This window comes from Bufo gargarizans, chromosome 3 (assembly GCF_014858855.1).
Source record: "Bufo gargarizans isolate SCDJY-AF-19 chromosome 3, ASM1485885v1, whole genome shotgun sequence".
Lineage (NCBI taxonomy): Eukaryota > Metazoa > Chordata > Amphibia > Anura > Bufonidae > Bufo > Bufo gargarizans.
In genome coordinates this window covers 574,749,562-574,771,378 of record NC_058082.1, presented here as the reverse complement: position 1 = coordinate 574,771,378, position 21,817 = coordinate 574,749,562, and the positions used below count along the sequence as shown (strand labels likewise).

The window sequence follows — 21,817 nt, the reverse complement described above, 5'->3', positions numbered from 1 at the left end:
TGTACCCATCCTCTGATGGCTACTTCCAGCAGGATAATGCACCATGTCACAAAGCTCGAATCATTTCAAATTGGTTTCTTGAACATGACAATGAGTTTACTGTACTAAAATGGCCCCCACAGTCACCAGATCTCAACCCAATAGAGCATCTTTGGGATGTGGTGGAACGGGAGCTTCGTGCCCTGGATGTGCATCCCTCAAATCTCCATCAACTGCAAGATGCTATCCTATCAATATGGGCCAACATTTCTAAAGAATGCTATCAGCACCTTGTTGATTCAATGCTACGTAGAATTAAGGCAGTTCTGAAGGCAAAAGGGGGTCCATCACCGTATTAGTATGGTGTTCCTAATAATTCTTTAGGTGAGTGTATGTAAGCCGTCTGTATACTGATCTTTCGGATGCTATATATATTGTAATGTATTTAGCATTTCTTTAAAAAAAATCATTTAAAACTTAAAAAAATTAAAAAGTCATATGTACCCAAAATGGTACCAATCAAACCGTTATCTCATCCCACAAAAAATTTGCCCCTACATAAGACAATCGCCCAAAAAAAATAAAAAATCTGACTTTCAGAAAATGGAGACACAAAAACATGATTTCTTTTTCCAAAAATGCTTTTATTCTGTATAACCGAAATAAAATAACAAAAAATAGACATATTAGGTATTGCTGCATCCATAACAACCTGCTCAAAACGCTTTAAAACACGGTGAACGCAGTAAAAAAGAAATCACAAAAATACACAAAAAGTGTAATACCAAGTGATCAAAAAGTCATATGTTCCCCAAAATGGTACCAATTAAACCGTCATCTCATCCCGCAAAAAATGAGCCCCTACATAAGATAATCATCCAAAAACATGATTTTATTTTTCCAAAAAGCTTTTATTGTGTAAAACAAAAATAAAATAAAAAATAAACATATTAAGTATCACTGCATCCATAAAAAACTTGCTTTATAAAAAAAATCCCATGATCTAACCTGTTAGATGAAAATTGTAAAAAAAAAAATAATAATCAAAACTGTGCCAGAACAGCCATTTTGTGGTTACCTTGCGTCACAACTACCATTCACTTGTATGGGAGCAGTTGGGAGCAGCATTTGGTGGTAGACGGACACCAGGAAACCCGGATCCTCCAGATACAGCTCTCCATGCTCCGTTCTCACTGTGGGGTGTGGCTCCCGGGGGGGGGGGGGGGGCCGCGCTTGTTGGACGATGGGGGCGTGTCCTGGTGGTGTGCCCCCATTGTGTGTGGTGGGAATACCACTTTAAGTTACTTTACCGGAATACCCCTTTAAATTACAGACATAGAGGAGCAATCCAAACGCTGCTTAATATTAAACTGTTTCCCCACAATGTGAAATAAAAGCTATTGGTGTTGGATCAGTGAGCAACATAGGCACAGAAGTGCCCCTAGATTTAAAATTTCCTAACTGAAAATGTTCTTAATGTACTTGATAGTAATAGATTTTTTTAGGGTCTGATTTGTCCTAAAAGTGATATTTGGGGAGACAAAGAGACAATCCTTAAATACGGGCTTACATTTTAAAATGTTCCAGTGTTTTGATATAATATCCCTAATCTGTTTGTGTGCAACGTTATAATTAGTAATAAAATTTTGTTTGGGGCCTACTCTACAGCTATATGTAAATATTACCCAACCCACATTTGCAAATCCCAAATTCACCAAGCCTGAGCGAAGACATGAGGTGAAGTGCAAAGGAAGTTCAACATGACTTGGTACACTGGCATATAAACAAGATAGGTACATGGTTTAAAGCTTGGCGATGACATATATACACAGTTATATACCTGTATACAAGACGTCAAGACGCTCTCTATAGGACAGGAACCTATCACTAAATGCTACCTGTTATGGTGCCATACTGGCCACCATAAAATACAGGTAATGCAGGTTTCATGTGCATTCTGGGTCCATTCTGCCTTTTCCTCGCCTTGACGTCGGCAGACAGGCACAACAAAATTTATAAAATAAGCGTCGCATTAGCACAAGAATATTTTCTAGAATTATGGCATTATTGTACTTTATTTGTGTTTGCAGAGCGCTGTTGCATAGTTTTTTGTCTTTGTGTATTCAGCCATGGCAACATGCACCTGCGCATTAGGTTGTGCTGACTGACCCCCTTTTTCTTTGCAGTTTGTACTGGGGGTGTGACTGACTCCATTAAGTCTTACACCCCTGACCAGTCTGTCTGCCCCTAGGCTGATTTTAATTAGTATATAAGTATAAAGCTAGCCTGCTCTCCCTGCATTCATTGGAAGCCGTCTGGCACCAGGAGAGGTAAGGTATAGAGTGGGCTCAGCATGCATCTTGGTACCTGCATACCATGGATGTAATGGTGGCCAGTACAGCACCATAACAGGTAGCATTTAGTGTTAGGTTCCTGTTCTATAGAGATCGTCTTGATGCCGGCGGACAGGCACAGATAATTTTGTACAAAATGTAATTGCCAAGAATCTCACATTTACAAAATAAGCGCAGCATTAGCACCAGAATAATTTCTATAATTATGGCATTATTGTACTTTATTTGTGTTTGCAGAGTGCTGTTGCATTGTTTTTTTTTTGTCTTTGTGCTTTCAGGAATGGCAACAAGCACCTGCACATTGAGATGTGAGAACTAGTGTTGAGCGGGAGGTGCCATATTCGATTTCGCAATATTTCACGAATATTCGATTGAATATTCGACTTATATTCGTCAAAATCGAATAGTCGTCATTATTCCAGTTATCGCGATTAATATGCGATTTAAATAATCGATTTGCGATCTTAACTTAAGGCAACTTTCCTATTGGTTTGATATCTAGAATTAGCGAAGATGACGAATGTATTCTTCATATTCCTCAAAACGAAGATAACGAAATATTCTCCATCTTCGTTTTAGCTCCATATTCGTCAACTTCGCTAATTCTAGCAATCAAATAGGAAAGTTGACTATAGAGACAGCTAAGTTTTTAATTTGCTATGCGATAATATTACTTAGCTTTTTTTTTTAATAAATAGAATAATTATAATACTTGATAATTATTATAATTATTCTATTTATTTAAAAAAAAGCTAAGTAATATAATCGCATAGCGAATTAAACACAGCTGTCTCTATAGTCAACTTTCCTATTTGATTGCTAGAATTAGCGAAGTTGACGAATATGGAGCTAAAACGAAGATGGAGAATATTTTGTTATCTTCGTTTTGAGGAATATGACGAATACATTCGTCATCTTCGTCATCTTCGCTAATTCTTCCAAGCCAACCATAGTAAATCAGGTCTAAGTTGAAATCGCAATGCGATTACTTCAAGTTATATTAATCGCATTGCGATTTCAACTTAGCACTGCTATATTCCATATTTGTTAACTTTGTTAATTCTAGCAAGCTGACCCATTAGAAACCCAGCTCTAAGTTGAAATCGCAATGCGATTACTTCAAGTTATATTAATCGCATTGCGATTTCAACTTAATTCTCGCATCCGACAGTACATTCTAGTATGGAGGCGTTCCCATGGTAATGGGGACGCTCCATGAGCACGGAAGTGGGCAGAAGCGGCAACGGGCACTCACTGGAGCAGCCAGGAAGCCAGGAATCCTCAGAACAGGTAAGAACTACTTTTGGGAAGTGGGAAAGAAAAAAATATAACAATAAAAAAACGAATATTCGAAATAACGAATTTATAGCGCTATATTTGACATATTCGCGAATTAGCGAAGTGCCGATATTCGATAAAAAAAATTGCTATTCGAATATTCGTGCTCAACACTAGTGAGGACACCCCCTTTTTCATTGCATATATACAGTACACAGTTCAGTACATGTCGGTTAGAAATATAGGCCACTTTCACATGAGCATGTTCAGTCTGGGAAACATGCTCTCTATGATGGCTGCATTTCCTGGACTGAACGCTGCTTCTCTGACTTGAAATCGCAGCATCATAATGACTTATGATGCTGTCAGTTCCTGCCTGACTGCAGGTCTATTGAACTGTACTCACAGCATTATGCAAGTACAGTACAGTAGACCCACAATCGGGCACAAGCTCACAGGATCATAGATCATTATGATGTTGTGAGTTTGAATTAGAGGAGCAGTGTTCAGTCCAGAGAATGCAACCATCACACAAAAAGTATTTTCCAGACCAAACATACGTGCTTGAAATTAGCCTTATAATGTAGGCTGTTCAGTGGTTGATGGTTTCAGTCTCTGAGATAATGTCCCTCACTTTTGCACAGTATATTATTCACTGCTGCTCTGGACCTTCTCATAATCACTTGTAGAGCAATTCTTTCTCTCACAGCATTTGACAGCCGAGACTAAAACCCTTGCAAAACAGCCTAAAACTGGAGCTCAGCTTCTTTCTTTAAGAAGGGATGACACACAAAACCTGGGCTTACACTCCAGAATGTCATGATAGTGGATAACTCTCCTTCATTACACTTTGGCCTACATTTACTAATCTGTCTGCACCTAAAATCTGTGCAAATTTGGGCTATTTTGTCATAATTTGGCACAACTAGGGTTTCTATATTTTTTTCTCGACTTGCTTGAAAAGGAGGTAGGATTTATCAGAAAGCAGCTGTGATTCACAGGAAAGGGGCATGGTCTAAGATGTGCCATTTTGTGCCACAATTGAGCCACAATTCATGCCTAAAATTCTGTTTTAGAGTAAGCCAACCAATAGTTGGTATTGATCTAGACAAAAGTATCCATACCTGCACATCATCCAGCCTGAGCCACTGAGATAAATCAGATGCAGGTGTAGACGACCTGTGTAAGTTCACACCATCTATAGGACCATCTATAACCTCAAAACAGCTGTCTGCAGATGAGATAATGGCTTAGCTATTGTCCAAGTGATGCCTCAAGGCCTGTATAAAAGGTCAACCATTAACTTTTAGGATAGCTACTTTACATCTGGTGGCATCTGGTTTTCTTTTCTTTTTGGAAAGAGAGCTAATTGACATGTCATACATGCATACATACACATGGCTTTGTCTCCACACTACTCCTTTGGCTTCTGTTATTACCAGAGCCATGACAGTTATGGATGCAATTAGTCCATCAGCTTCCCATTAGTTTACTTTCTACAAGAGCAGTAGACATCCAACAGAAGGGACTCTAGTGACAATATGAACAGAGCTTTGGGTGGGCTACAACTAGCAAGGGTATATCTGACACAGGGAAGTATTTTGTGAACAAGACCTAGTTACATAAAATAATTTCACACAATTCACTCGAAGGATTCTGGAAGCAGTTTAAAAGAGACTGCTGCAAGACAGAGACCTTTGGAACAGTGTGAGTTGTTAGGTAGCTGAGCAATTGATAAGGACGCTTGACTTGACGCTTGCATTTGTGTCTCTTGCTACTAAAATGCATGATGTCAGACAATGCAGTAATATGTTAGGAGTTAATATTTATCTCCACGCTAATAGCTTCAGTTCTCCATTTAAATAGTTTTACATCAAATCTTTTTTATATACGACCTGCAATTAAGATTTATGACTGTTTGAACACAGTTTTACTTCTGTGCTGGGCACACGGTGTTTAATATGTTTCCACAACTCCTGTGGTCTGTCTGAGAAGCATCACCGAAGATTAATGATCAGGTTACTTTAAGTGGTCATCTGCATATATATATAAAAAGCGAGAAGATTTTATGGAACACATACATAATGAAGACTAATGACAAATCAGAGTTGCCAGAGAAGAAGAGCAGGGGAAGACACTGGACCGACTTAGAAGTATGGCTCATTGCACTGCTTCTTATGTTCATATGTGCCTGTGTTGGGTTGATCGTGTTTGCGTGGATTTCAACGAAAGATCAAGGCTCAGGTAAGACCCATAAAATGTTTGAATGAAGATTTTAATTTCGGTATTATCTGCTTATTTTTCCCCTTGATCATATCTGTACCCAGCTGGAACTGGCCTGCCAGGATACCAAAAGATACACAGTGGGCCCTGGCTCTAATTTAGTAATGGGCTCCCATGGTCAAGCAGAACGAAACTCTAGTTGGAGTTCACTTTGGAGCCAAAAACTTGTCATTAGAATCTATTTCTTATGGGATGAATTAAATGGTATTAATGAGACCTTACTAATAATTTGTCCTGTGTATATGTTAACAGCAAAGGTTTAATGCAATTAAAAGTAGACGTGGAATTTTCAGTATAAATGGTGGGTAGCCCTTAGAATAATTTCTTCTGGTGGGCCTGGATATCTGTCAGATACTGTCTGTACCATTACTGACTTTTTTATGTATGCATGCTTGTAATACTAAAAATATACATAGATCTATAATAATTGTATACAAATTATATTTTGATGTCAGAACCTGATGATTATGAAAACAAGTGGCACTTTATAACCATTTTTAAAATTGTCCTGCAGAAGAAGCCTTCTACACATGGCCTAAGGCCCTTTAAATGGCCTGATGTAGCAAGCGATTGTTGGGAAGGAAGTGTTCCTGTTTGATAATTGCTTGCCCATCAGTGGAGGAGAAAACTGCGTTTACATGCAGTGATCTCCTCCACAGTATGGGGAGGAGAGATCTCTAATGCCATCGCTTCTCTCATACAGAATCATTGTTCGCCAATGCTGTTTAGACGGCATGATCTGCTGCTGGCAATCAATTATTTAGGTCCATATTAATAATCCTATTACGTGATGAATGAGCTTTTCAACAGCTAATCGGCAGCACTTTTACTCTGCCCGATTATCACTAACGAGCCTTTTTACGAACACTCATTCGTGATAATGTTCCCAAACATTGGGCAGTGTAAAGCACCCTTTAGCCTAGGACTACATGGCTACTTGTGTCCCACGACTTCTTCTCACAGAAAAGTAACCTAACATTTTTTATAATGATAGTCAATGGTGTCGCACTGCGACATGTGACGTGCTGTGACACGACTTTTCAGGGCAATCAGAGCACTTTTATTTCAGAAAAAATGTATTTGTACCCAAATCGAATCTGTCGGTTTAATTGAAATTGTACTTCAAGAATAATGAAAATCTGAGCCGTGTCTTTGGATAAGGATAATCATAGACCTTTCTGGGATGTTAAAGTATTAAAGAGGTTGGCCAGTTTATATTACTAGCTGCACATGTAATCGTTTAATATAAATAATTCATGTGTATAGGCAGGTCCCCTGACCTGCGTGCTGGCACTGTGCTAATACCATGGCCGCTGATGGGGAGTTTTGTTGCATCCATCCATGGCCTCCATTTATTTACACTGGGCAAAGACAAAAGGTTCGGCAGCAACCTGTATCCTGTACTAAAAATTATAATGAATAGTCACCTCAGAGTGGCACGTATAAATGCACTTAGACTGAGCTCTTGTAGTTTTTGTGGTCATGATACTCCATGATGTCTTCTAAGGGTCCATTCACACTTCAGTATATTTTTTGTGGATCCGCAAAACACGTACACCGGCAATGTGCATTTTGCATTTTGTGGACAGCCCATATCGCTGGAACTCTCATATAAAATGCATTTTTTTGTCCACAATTGCGGACAAGAATAGGACATGTTCCATTTTTTGCGGAACCGAAGTGCGGATCCGGAAATGCGGTTCCGCAAATGCGGATGCAGACAGCACATTCCGGCCCCAATGATAATGAATGGGTCCGCACCTGTTCCTCAAAATTGCGGACGTGTGAATGGACCCTAATAGTATTACAATTTACAGAAAGGGGGTGGTAATAATAATAATAATAAAAATCTGACGTGTCACTTTATGTGGTAATAGCTTTGGAACACTTTTATTTATCCAAGCCATTCTGAGATTGTTTTCCCGAGACACATTTTATCTCATGATAGTCATGAATTTGAGTCAATATATTTCACCTTTATTTATGAAAAAATCCCAAATTTACCAAAATTTTTAATTTCTCTGCCTTTAATACAGAAAGTGATACCTCATAAAATATTTATTACTTAACATTCCCCATATGTCTCTAAAACAAAGAGGTATTGCAGAGGCGGCACTGCTATAAGCCCAGTCAGTCAATGTACCAACAACACCTCAAACCGGGATAGGTGCACCTCTTCAGTCTCCCCTGCACAGTGGTGGTGCAGAAGCCAAAAGGACATAAGAGAGCACTGTAGTAAAAGGTAAAGAAGGTGGCACTCACCCATGCAGTTCGGTAAAAGTAATCCTTTTTTTCATCCGGGGTACACTCAAAATATTAGCAGAGGTGAGGGGGCAGATAGCATTAAGTCCACACATACCGGCGACGGCAGTTTCGTGAAGAATCGCGCTTCCTCAGGCCACTGACGTCAGCGCGTAAAATAGCGCTGTCTTTTAAAACATCTAGAACGAGGTTGTCATGACAATATGCAACAACTGACAAGCTCCTTATGACATACATACAAAAAAGTGGTAAAACATATCATAAATATAAAAACAAGCGTGCAACCCTTCCAGAAAAAAAACACTTAAATTGTTGCGGTCATTAACCACTTCAACCCCGCTAGCTGAAACCCCCTTAATGACCAGGCCACTTTTTACACTTCTGCACTACACTACTTTCACTGTTTATTTCTCGGTCATGCAACTTACCACCCAAATGAATTTTACCTCCTTTTCTTCTCACTAATAGAGCTTTCATTTGGTGGTATTTCATTGCTGCTGACATTTTTACTTTTTTTGTTATTAATCGAAATTTAACGATTTTTTTGCAAAAAAATTACATTTTTCACTTTCAGTTGTAAAATTTTGCAAAAAAAAACGACATCCATATATAAATTTTTCGCTAAATTTATTGTTCTACATGTCTTTGATAAAAAAAAATGTTTGGGTAAAAAAAAAATGGTTTGGGTAAAAGTTATAGCGTTTACAAACTATGGTACAAAAATGTGAATTTCCACTTTTTGAAACAGCTCTGACTTTCTGAGCACCTGTCATGTTTCCTGAGGTTCTACAATGCCCAGACAGTACAAACACCCCACAAATGACCCCATTTCGGAAAGTAGACACCCTAAGGTATTCACTGATGGGCATAGTGAGTTCATAGAACTTTTTATTTTTTGTCACAAGTTAGCGGAAAATGATGATTTATTTTTATTTTTATTTTTTTCTTACAAAGTCTCATATTCCACTAACTTGTGACAAAAAATGGGGTCACGTGTGGGGTAGTTATACTGCCCTGGCATTTTAGGGGCCCATATGCGTGAGAAGTAGTTTGCAATCAAAATCTGTAAAAAATTACCGGTGAAATCCGAAAGGTGCTCTTTGGAATATGTGCCCCTTTGCCCACCTAGGCTGCAAAAAAGTGTCACACATCTGGTATCGCCGTACTCAGGAGAAGTTGGGGAATGTGTTTTGGGGTGTCATTTTACATATACCCATGCTGGGTGAGATAAATATCTTGGTCAAATGCCAACTTTGTATAAAAAAATGGGAAATGTTGTCTTATACCAAGATATTTCTCTCACCCAGCATGGGTATATGGAGCCTTACAGGGGGGGTGATCAATGACAGGGGTGATCAGGGAGTCTATATGGGTGATCACCCCTCTGTCATTGATCACCCCCCTGTAAGGCTCCATTCAGACGTCCGTATGCGTTTTGCGGATCCAATCCATGTATCCGTGGATCCGTAAAAATCATACGGACGTCTGAATGGAGCCTTACAGGGGGGTGATCAATGACAGGGGGGTGATCAGGGAGTCTATATGGGTGATCACCCCCCTGTCATTGATCACCCCCCTGTAAGGCTCCATTCAGACGTCCGTATGCGTTTTGCGGATCCGATCCATGTATCCGTGGATCCGTAAAAATCATACGGACCTCTGAATGGAGCCTTACAGGGGGGTGATCAATGACAGGGGGGTGATCAATGACAGGGGGGTGATCAGGGTGTCTATATGGGGTGATCAGGGGTGATCAGGGGTTCATAAGGGGTTAATAAGTGACAGGGGGGGTATAGTGTAGTGTAGTGGTGCTTGGTGCTACTTTACTGAGCTGCCTGTGTCCTCTGGTGGTCGATCCAAACAAAAGGGACCACCAGAGGACCAGGTAGCAGGTATATTAGACGCTGTTATCAAAACAGCGTCTAATATACCTGTTAGGGGTTAAAAAAATCACATCTCCAGCCTGCCAGCGAACGATCGCCGCTGGCAGGCTGGAGATCCACTCGCTTACCTTCCGTTCCTGTGAACGCGCGCGCCTGTGTGCGCGCGTTCACAGGAAATCTCGGCTATCGCGAGATGATGCACGGATGCGTCCAGGAGGAATGAATCAACCACCTTCCGGACGCATCCGTGCGTTAGGCGGTCCGGAGGTGGTTAAGTCCTAATTGACCCAAAGCTCCTGTGCGCATGATCCACCTGGCTTCTCTTTGGAGTAGCATTTTTTGCCTATCTCCACTCAAAGGGGGGTTAAGAACCAATTCAATACCAGCAAACCTGAGGGTACTGCAAATATAATTGTGTGTATCCCTCATATGTTTGATAAACCTGGGAAAGCCCTTTCATGACTGTACAGAGTTAAAGTGTTCCCTCACCCTTTCAAAGAGGCATCTGGTGGTCTTTCCTATGTAGAAGTCGCCACAATCACAAGCAAGAAGGTAGACTACAAATGAGCTTCTATATGTAATAAAATCGGATACTCTGTGGTGTACACCTCCCACATTAAGTGTCTTCTTTTGGGAATTGAACTTACAAAATTATCAATTTCTGCACTTGAAGTTGCCTTTTGGTCTTCTGTCACTCAACCAGTTGCTATTTGTGCCATATGTGAATCTACTCCTCACTAGCCTGTCTCTGATAGTGTGGCTCCTCCTAAATATGATAAGTGGTCTATCTACACACTCCATAAGTGAAGTGTCTCTTTTTTAGAATCTCCCAATTCCTATGGATAGATCTAAGTATACAGTCTGCCATCAGGCTGAACTTAAAGGAAAGACAAATCTCTTCTTCTGGCCCTCCTCAGCGACCCCAAAGTTGGGACAATTCCCTTTTTTTTTTCATGGATGAGTCTAGCATTTTTTCAGGGTAACCCTTTTTTTCATACGTTCTTTTAATTCTAGTGCTTGTGCATCAAAGCCTTCACTTGTATTATTAATACACCTCAATATGACAAATTGCCCATAAGGGACAGATCTTTTGACACTCTCTGGGTGAAAACTGCCATGGTGGAGCAAGTAGTTGGTCGCCGTAGGTTTGCGATACCCAATGGTGACCAAAACGTCGCCCACCACCCTGACAGTGACATCCAGAAAGTCGAGGCTGGAACCTCCAAAGTTGAGAGTGAAAAACATGCCCATATTGTTATTACATTCAAAAAGGCAGCAAATTCAACACATTGGTCCTCAGTACCAGACTAGACAATAAAAATATCATTGACATATCTTAGAAACAATTTGATGTGACACAAGTAGGGGTTGCCAGTGGAGAATACAACTTGTATTCTAATCTAGAAAGATAGGTGTTGGTGAATGTACATGATACGGGAGTGCCCATTGCCGTGAGTCTTTGCCTGTACCACTGATTACCAAACATGAATACATTGTTGGTCAAAATAAACATAAGAGCTTCACTAACAAAATCACAAAATAAAATGTTCTTGCCTACATTGTGAAGGACGTCCAGGATGGCCATCACACAAATATCATGAGGGATGCGGGTGTAAAGGCTCTCAGCATCTATAGACACCAGGTGGTACCTCTCCTGCCAATAAAAAACATTCAGACAGGGGCGTACATAGAAATCATTGGGCCCCATAGCAAGAATCTCAATTGGGCCCCCTAACTCCGCCCATTAACCAATCCCTGGCCCATCCCTGTGCCCAACGTTCAGCATGCCCCACGCAGGCCACAGGGGGTACAAGCTTACAAACAGCCCCAGAGAATAAAGAGTAGTGATGATAGAGCACCAAAGTATTCGGGTGTTCGGCCCGAACACATTGCTATATTCGTGTGCTAGGCTGAGCACCGGAGTATAATGGAAGTCAATGGGAGACAACTAGGCACTGCTCTGAAGAGGGGAGGGTCCTGCTCCATTGAAAAAGGTCAGAAAGTGACAGAAACACCACCGAAATGGATCAGGAACACCATGGGGACAATGTCTGGATGCATCTTGGACTCCCAAGTCACTGCTGGGAACCATGTTGTCCGAGATCTACGGCACTTACTGACAAAAATATGCTCAAAACCCTCCTAAAATCAATTTTACAGGAAAAATTGTTAGGAAACATTCTTTCCTGTATATTCAATTGTATATAAAGTGCAAGTGCTGCAAAAAAATTACAAGCAAGAGGCACTCCAAAACAGCCTGTATATCACATAAGGGGTCGAGGGTCTGCTGCCGCATTGGTGATTCTAGATAACCTCTGGGCTATTGCACATCCCTGTGACAGCGACAATCCATTTGAATGTCTGCTCTATCAACTTTCGATGTTCTTTTCTGTGCCTACCATGGTGATCACGGGTAACGGGGAATCAGGGCTCGATGCTGGAGAGGGAGCTTAAGAAAGGGATACCACATCCAAGGGAGGTCAATGGCTGAAATCTGATTGGATGTTGCTGCCTTGCCACTTTTTTTCCTAATTGTGAACCACCCAGAGAGGGTGAGTCAAGTTATTAAAGTACAAGATTCCAAGGAAGACAGCAGGGACGTGGCAATTACCCACTCCCGACTCGGGGAGGTAGTGACGATAAATAACAATACAGCACTCCTAAGCGGCCCTGTTATTGGAATAAGTACACTTTTTCGTTAACGAGGATCTATTGGAGGGCAAGTCTTGTGCCAGCAGCCAACTTGCTCCTGACCTCCACACCGTGTGCCATCATGGTGAGGATTGTGTTGACCAGACTCTTGGCTAGATAACTTCTAGGTGATCGCACGTCTCCTTGACGGCAATGATCCATTTGGATGTCTGCCCTAATAACTTTGTAGCAATTTTTCAACAAGGACCTTCTGGTATAGCAACGTTTTGCTTGTCCTCTCCACCAGAGGAATGAGAGATGAGAAGTTCTCTTTGTAGCGGCGGTTGAGAAGGGTAAATAACCTGTAATCCGTGTTGTCTCAAAGGCGTATAACGCGCGGGTCGTGGGAAAGGCAGCCTAACATGAAGTCAGTCTTGTGTGCCAGAGTACCAACAGGCAAGACATGGCAGTCATCATCAGAAGGTGAGCTGACCCTGTAAAAGAGTGTAGGTGAGGGCCTGCAGTTGAGCTGACCCTGTAAAACATTATATGTGAGGGCCTGCAGTTGACCTGACGCTGTAAAACATTTTTGGAAAAAGGTGCATGGGAATACAGTACAGTAGATTGAGTACATTATAAATGATAGATTGAAATTGCCTTTATGTTCATCAACAGCTCAGCATTCCTCTGGTTGAGTTGAAAAGTCAGGGGCAATCCAGGCCTTGTTCATTTTTATCTGAGTCAACCTGTCAGCATTGCCAGTGGACAAGCGGATACGTTTATCTGTTATAATGCCCCCAGCAGCACTAAATACACGCTCAGACAAAAATGCTGGCGGCAGGGCAGGCCAGCACCTCCAAGTCATAGAGCGCAAGTTCGTGCCACGTGTCCAGCTTGGACACCAAGTAGTTGTAAGGCACTGAGGGATCATTTAGGACGCTGACACGGTCTGCTATGTATTCCTTCACCATATTACAAAACTTTTCCCTCCTTGTACCACTAGGCCGCGCTTCAGGGTGAGGTTACTGGCGGGGTGTCATGAAAGTGTCCTATGCCTTGGAGAATGTTGCCCTGCCTTTGTTGGAACTGCTGTGTGTTCCCCTTGTATCCCTTCCTCGGTTGGGACTCTGCCGGCCACGTTGTCAGATGGAAAATTTTGGAGCAATCTCTCAACAAGTACCTTCTGGTATTGCACCGTTTTACTCGTTCTCCTCACCACAGGAATTAGAGTTGAGAAGTTGTCTTTGTAGCGGGAGTCGAGAAGGGTAATCACCAAGTAATCCGTGTTATCTAAAAAGGGTATAGATGTCAGCCATGTGTGCCAGAGTACCAACAGACAAGACGTCGATGTCGACATCAGGATGACTCTCCATCTCCTCATCCTCCTCCTCCTCTTCTGCTTATCCACGCTGAACAGATGGAATTAAAGTTCTTTTTAGATATTGGACAGAAATAGTAGAAACCGTGTTTCTGCTTCTGAATGTTCAGTTGCCCAATGATCCAATAATTTGTATTTTAGGGGCAACTGAACACTTGAAGTTAAATAAAAAAATACGACTGGTTTTGAATAAAGTACTATTCCAGGCCAGACTTCTTATACTTAGGAAATGGATAACGGCAGATTCACCGACAGTGGGACAGTGGAGAAAAGTAATAGACAACTTAATTAAAGAAAAACGTGTGATGGAGAGTCATACTAAAAAAATCACAAAATCTTGACCAAGTATGGAAAAATTGGTTACTCTAGGGCTGGATGTTTTTTTTTTTTTTCTCTCGCGTCCCCCCTTCCCATGGATGGGGGGAGGGTATAAGATAAAGATAAATTGTAATTACTAACTCTTAATGGTGACTTTTATCTATTGTTAGATTAACGTGCTTTTTGTTGGATGTTTTTCTATGAAACTGAAATAAAGACTAATAAAAAAAAATAAAAAAAAGTTCCATGGGTACTTCCCTCTGTAGCAGAGGCAACTGTCTCCAGCTCCTCTTCTTCATGGTCCAATTTGCCCTGAGAAGACAAACTGTGGGTGGTCTGGCTATTATCCTGTGTAGTGTTCTCCCCCATTTCCTCGTCTGCCACATTCAGAGCATCGTCCTTAATTGTGAGCAGCAATCATTTGAGTAGACACAGCAGTGGGATGGTTACGCTGATAATAGCGCTATCGCCACTAACCATCTGTGTGGATTCATCAAAGTTTTTTAAAACCTCACAGAGGTCTGACATCAATGCCCACTCCTCGCTTGTGAATAGTGGCAGTTGACTCGAAAGGCGACGACCATGTTGCAGCCGGTGAGCTGGAAGCCGCAAGCACTGCTGCAGCATTGACAGACCGGCTGAAACTGTGGATGACTTGCAGAAATGGGCACACATGCGGCACGTCTTTACTAGTAGCTCTGGCAGATTGAGGTAGGTTTTGATAAACCACTGAATCACAATGTTTTAGACGTGGGCTAGGCATGGGATGTGTGTCAGGTTGCCGAGCTCCAAAGCCGCCACCAAGTTATGGTCATTGTCAGACACTACCATGTCTGGTTGTAGGCGAGAGTCACAGCTCGGTCTGGTCCCTTATACCCTGCCAAAGCTCTGCGGTGGTGTGCTGTTTGTCCCCTAAGCAGATCAACTTGCCTGTTGACGCTTACCCACAACAGTGCTACACTGCTTCCAGCTAGCAACTGATGGCTGACTGCTACTGGAGGTGGAAGTGGAGGAAGAGGCGGCAGAGGAGGAGAAGTGGGGGTTGGAGCCAGTAACATAGCTGCTGGCGGAGACCCTAATGGATATAGGGCCTGCGATCCTGGGCGTCGGTAGCACCTGTGCCATCCCAGGGTTTGACTCACTCCCAGCCTCCACAACATTCACCCAGTGTGCGGTCAGGTAAATTTTGCGTCCCTGTCCACCAGCACTTGTTCATGTGTCCGTGGTTAAGTGGACCTTCCCAGTAACTGCGTTGGTCTGGGCACGGGTGATGTTCTGGGACACATGCTGGTGTAGGGCGGGCACGGCACACCGTGAAAAATAGTCGCGGCTGGGGACTTTTTTTTTTCCTGATGCAACGGCAGCAGGCACAGTTTCATTGCGCCCAGGACCATGGCCTGTGCGTGCACCATGAGCATCACACCAACTTCCCCATCCCTTAGTGCTCGCCTTCTTCATATTAATGTTTTTGTCACTAGATGTGGCGCAGATTGTTTACCAGTCCGCTAAAGACACCGTTTTCGAATGCAGGACAGTATATTCCACAGAAACCCACATAATATGGACACTATATTAGGCCCAGATTAGTTTTACAGTTTTCGGATGGAGTACTGTATATGTCTCGGATGTGTATTACATGCACACACTACAGAGACAGTCCCCTGATTATTTAAATTTACACTAAAAAGAAACAGTTTTCGGATGGCGTACTGTATATATCACAGAAAGCCACACACTATGGATACTAGATTAGACCCAGGTTAGTTAAATTTGCCCTAAAGAAACAGTTTTCGGATGGTGTACTGTCACAGAAAACAACACTTTATGGACACCAGATTAGGCCCAGATTATTGGGCCTAATCTGTTTTCGTATGCAGGACAGTATATGTCACAGAAACCCACAGAATATGGACACTATATTAGGCACAGATTAGTTAAATTTGCACTAAAAACTATTTTTGGATGGCGTATTGTATATGTCACAGAAAGCCACACACTATGAATACTAGATTAGGCCCAGATTATTGGAATTTGCCCTAAAGAAACAGTTTTCGGATGGAGTACTGTATATGTCACGGATGTGTATTACACGCACACACTACAGAGACAGTAGATGATTTCTGGCCCCTAATTATTAAAATTTACGCGAAAGAAATAGTTTTCGGATGGCGTACTGTTGAAAAATACACACTATGGACATGACGGGGGTATTGGCTACCTGCCGACGACCCCTTTCTTATACTCATTTGCCTCCGCCCATCATCTCCTACCCCTTACTTTTAATAAAGACTCAGACACCAGGCTGGAATAAATCTGCCACAGCAGCCATTTTTATTAACAAACAACATAAAATATAAATAACCATATAAATAACCATAACTCTAATAATCTGTTTCTTGCAAGGGGAGGACCTTGAAGCCCCAAATAACAGAAATACCCCTCCAGGGTGCCATCTTGCCTCCAGCCATTGCCCGCCAGCTTGGAAGCACCACTGAATGGCCCCCCTCTTCAATTCCGCCACCATTGGGAGTCCAGGCCCAACCGCGGATCCCTCCCATCATCCTCACCATTGAATAAACTGACTACAAGGACCTCCCCCCGCCAATGCGCAAACTTGACCCCTTAAGTCTGCATGGCCCCCCATACTCCCAATGCCATCTCGATACCTTCCTGCAGGGCCAAACTCTAACCCGACTACATTGAGATGTACTCCGTCAGACCTTCAAAACCCACCAACCCCTTTTTCCAGCTGTATATGCCTCACCGCTCCATTCCAGGCCATAAAATGACCCAACGCCCTGTTCAACTTTATTCTAGCTCTATTCACCCCCTCAACCAATCTATCCCCTCTCCAGACCATCCTCGGAACTATGTCCGACCAAACCGTTACTAACTTTGGAAACAAAGCCCACAGATGTAACAAATCAAATTTCATGGTACTCAACAGCGCCCACAATGGCCGTGCTGCTGAATCATTGCCGCCAACATGCAGCACAAGAACATCTGGCACTGTATCCAGCCTAGCAAAGCGATGGACCTTAGGAAGCACCCCACTCCAGACCATGCCTCTACTTCCCAGCCACATTACCACCACTTTTGACCGAGCGAACCCCAACTGCTGACCGTCCGACCGAACCGCTGCCCAGACAGCCCCAAGACATAGGAATGTCCCAGGATCCACACCAAGGCCGGTACCGCACCTGTAACGAGAAAACAATTACACCAAAATACCACCGCCATTAACAACTATCCCCAATACAATATCCTTTGCCCTTCCCCAACCCTTTAACTTACAAACAATTCAATCTGATATATGACCTGAACCGCACAGACTCCCAACGCCCAATTCTCTTAATAATCTCATCGTTTAGACCCCATCGAGCCGCCTCTGTCGCCATTCCAATCCTAAACGAATGGCTGGAGTACCCCGCCTGACCTAACCCTAACCTCTCCAAACATTTAGCAAAAACAGCTGCAAACTGAAAATGGGACAAAAAGGACCCATCGGCATGCACTAGCAGTGGTCTAACCCCCTTCCCCATATCCGCCCAATAATCACTCAAACACTGCACCGGACACATTCTACAACCTGGAACAATAAACAACACCACCCTCCGCCCTTTTCCTTCCACATCTGTCTTAGACTGACGAATAATAAATTCCACCCTATCCTGAAACAAATCAACATGGTCCCTAAGCAACCCCCCCACCCGACTAACTGTTGGACAAACCAACTCCCCTAAACGCAACGCCCCAAAAACCCCAAAAGAAAATGCCAGTCTAAACAACCGTTCCTCCCAAGCCGAACTGCAAACATTCCCAAGACGAACAGCAAAAGATACAGGCCTCCTACCATCAACCCTAGCCATCATCCGACGCCACCCTTTTAAGGCCCTCGAAACCAAAAAGGACTTAGTAAAGTCCGCCATCTTTCTCAATTTAAAGCCAAAAGCCAACCCAGCCATGCACCCATTCATTTTTGCCACCGACCACCCTTCATCCCTACAATGCCCCACAAACAGCAATAGCGGAACTTTCAAATCCCCATTCCCAACACCCAGCCTACTACACCATTCCTCCCCATACCCCCACACCTTGACATATGTCATCCAGGTATCTGGTGCCAACGATGCCTGAATGAGCCTGGCAACAGTCCCTCCAGAAGCTCCCAGAGACAGCTTGGGCACTCCCTCCCAGACTCTTCCACCTCTGGGGCCAGCTGCTGAAATCGATCCCACTGAGAGTGTCAGCGATACCATTGTCGACCTCTGGCACATGCGCCGCCACTACCCAAGCGTTGATCGCCAAACACTCCAAGACCAGTCTCTGTAGCAGCAGTACTACTAAGGGCGACAAGGCAGACAACCCATTTATTGCCTGAACCACCCCCAAGTTATCACAGTGGAAATCTTATCCCTGAAACACTCCCCCCACCACAATGGGAAACCGCTCCAATAGTGCTGCTCACTGCCCACTCCCCAAAAAAACTAAACGCTTGTAAGTATGCGCATGACAAAGCCTCTTAACCCATGCAACTGCCGTGTAAAGGAGGTACCACGGAACACAAGGCCGGATCAATACCATCATTGACCGATGTCCCATTTGGAAAAGACAGGTGGTGAATAAGCCGAAACGTATTCACCTCCTTCTGCGGAACCACCCCCAGAGGAGACACTCGCAAATAAAAAATGACGGATCCAAAAACGGGCACGTCATTCTGCTTAACACAACCTCCTTCTTAAGTTTCTCTGCCACTACCTGATGCTACCGGATGCTCTCTGGACGATCTCAAATTTCTTTTTAACAACACCGCCTCCCCGGGAACAAACAGAATTTGAGAGCACAACAAACCCCCCCTTCCCCCGCAACAACGACGCTCCTTCCTTATCCGGATATCTATCTAGGAACGGCTCCATCCTTTCCAGATTAACCTTTTTTTAAATTGTTTTTATTAGTTTTCATCATAAAGTAAGGACATAAAGGTTGACAATGTTTCAACCTTTTGGAAGTATAAACTTAACCTAAGCGTACATTACAGTGCTATTGCAACTACAGATAAAAGACACGGTCGTTATCATCTGAAAAATAATATCAAAAATATCGCCTCCGCCCATCTTAATATAAAAGGCAAAAGAGCTTCCATTAGAGATCCAGAAAAAAACCAAAAACCAACAGAATAAAAGAAAACGTAGAAGGGGAGAAAAAAACGAAAAAGGAAATGGAGAAAGCAAGAAGGAAAGAAGTGAAATGGGGGGGTGAAGCTTGATATATAACAGATTTCCATTGAGGCAGGCGCAAAATGATATGTCTCGACACAACTCCAACCAGAAGCCGGTAAGATGTATGCGTACAGCAGATGAGGGCCCATTGAGAGGATGTTGACTCACTTTTGCAATATGTTCCCCTTTACATTGAGAACTCATCCCCCGGAAAAATTCCGAAATGTTTTCCATGGGTTCCAAATATTTTCGAACTGCACAGGGGTGCGAGCATCCCAGTGCGCTATTTGTTCGAGGCGGTAGAGCTGATCACATTTGAGGATCCAATTTTGAATAGAAGGTGTGTTTGGATGTTTCCATGCTATTGCTATCATAAGTCTAGCTGCAGCTAACAAAGTGTTACATAGCGAGCGTTTGTATTTGGGGCATCTAATTTCTCCTAAAACTCCAAAGAGACAAACTTTCGGGGAGATGGGTATCATCAAGCTACATATATTAGATATAGTCTTACAAATCTCCTGCCAGTAAGAGGTAATCTTGGTACACTCCTTTCCAGATGAACCGGCATGTCCCCCTTTGCTATTGTTATCCCCACCTTCTCCCTGGCTGCAGGCTAGAAGATGGTGATAGTAACATAGTACATAAGGTCGAAAAAAGACATTTGTCCATCCAGTTCGGCCTGTCATCCTGCAAGTTGATCCAGAGGAAGACAAAAAAAAAAAAAACTGTGAGGTAGAAGCAAATTTTCCCCACTTTAGGGGAATACAAAATTCCTTCCCGACTCCAATCAGGCAATCAGAATAACTCCCTGGATCAATGACCCCTCTCTAGTAGCTATAGCCTATAATATTATTACACTCCAGAAATAAATCCAGGCCCCTCTTGAATTATTTTATTGTACTCACCATCACCACCTCCTCAGGCAGAGAGTTCCATAGTCTCACTGCTCTTACCGTAAAGTATCCTCTTCTATGTTTGTGTACAAACCTTCTTTCCTCCAGACACAGAGGATGTCCTCTCGTCACAGTCACAGTCCTGGGGATAAATAGATGATGGGATAGATCTCTGTACTGACCCCTGATATATTTATACATAGTAATTAGATCTCCCCTCAGTCGTCTTTTTTCTAAAGTGAATAACCCTAATTTTGATAATCTTTCAAGATACTGTAGTTGCCCCATTCCAGTTATTACTTTAGTTGCCCTCCTCTGTACACAGTACTCCATGTGTGGCCAGACTAGCGATTTTTAAAGTGGTAGGACTATGTTCTTATCACGGGCATCTATGCCCCTTTTGATGCAACCAGTTATCTTACTGGCCTTGGCAGCAGCTGCCTGACACTGGTTTTTGCAGGTTAGTTTGCTGTTTATTAAAATTCCTAGATCCTTTTCCATGTCAGTGTTACCGGGTGTTTTACCATTTAGTGTATATGGGTGACTTGCATTATTCCTTCCCTGAGACTGATCTATTTAGCACAGGTAAAAATATAGTGCTGCTCTAAAACACACACACACAGTAGTCCTTAAAAGGACTTTTGGGTCTTTGAAAAGCTTTCTTCGAATAATAACTGAGAATTGTGCTCCCTACACTACCTTTCCCTTCCTTCCCTCTGCTATCCCTGACTATAACTGATCCGAGCATGTGTCATCGGGTGCTATATAGCACCCGATGATGCGTTCCGGCCAGCCAATCACTGTAATGCCAGCAGCCAACATGGCTACTGGCATTATAGTGATGGCAGTACTTACCTGCACGTTTATTGGCTGCTTAGCCAATAAGCCATGGCCGAGTACCGCCATGTGCCGAGCATAGCGATGCTCGAGCCGAACCGGTATTCGGCCGAGCTTACTCACTCATCACTAGTCACAACCGTTCATTGTGGAAGTTGATGCATCAGAGGTGCGGGTAGGAGCAATTTTGTTGCAGGGTCCTTCACCTAGTTAATGGCACCAATGTGCTTTCGTCTGTAATAAACTCTCGGCTGCAGAAAGGAATTATGACGTGGGTAATAGAAAGTTGCTGGCCATTAAGTTGGCTTTGGAGGAATGGAGTCATTGGTTGGAAGGAGCTATTCATCCTATTACTGTGCTTACTGACCACAAAAATCTGGCATATCTGGAGTTGGCTAAACAACTGAACCCTAGGCAGGCCAGATGGTCCTTGTTTTTTTACCAGATTTTATATCGTCACCTATCGCCCTGGGGTTAAGAACGTCAAGGCTGATGCTTTGTT

At 42.8% G+C, this 21,817-nt stretch overlaps 1 protein-coding gene across 1 annotated transcript in view; it reads left to right on the top strand.

The window, feature by feature from the left end:
* The first annotated feature begins 5,695 nt into the window (after positions 1 to 5,695).
* TMPRSS15 (transmembrane serine protease 15) overlaps positions 5,696 to 21,817 on the top strand; it is a 508,008-nt gene continuing 491,886 nt past the window's right edge. Inside the window, exon 1 of the mRNA XM_044285898.1 lies at positions 5,696 to 5,849. Coding sequence (XP_044141833.1) covers positions 5,696 to 5,849 — 154 coding nt within the window. The remainder of the gene's footprint in view (positions 5,850 to 21,817) is intronic.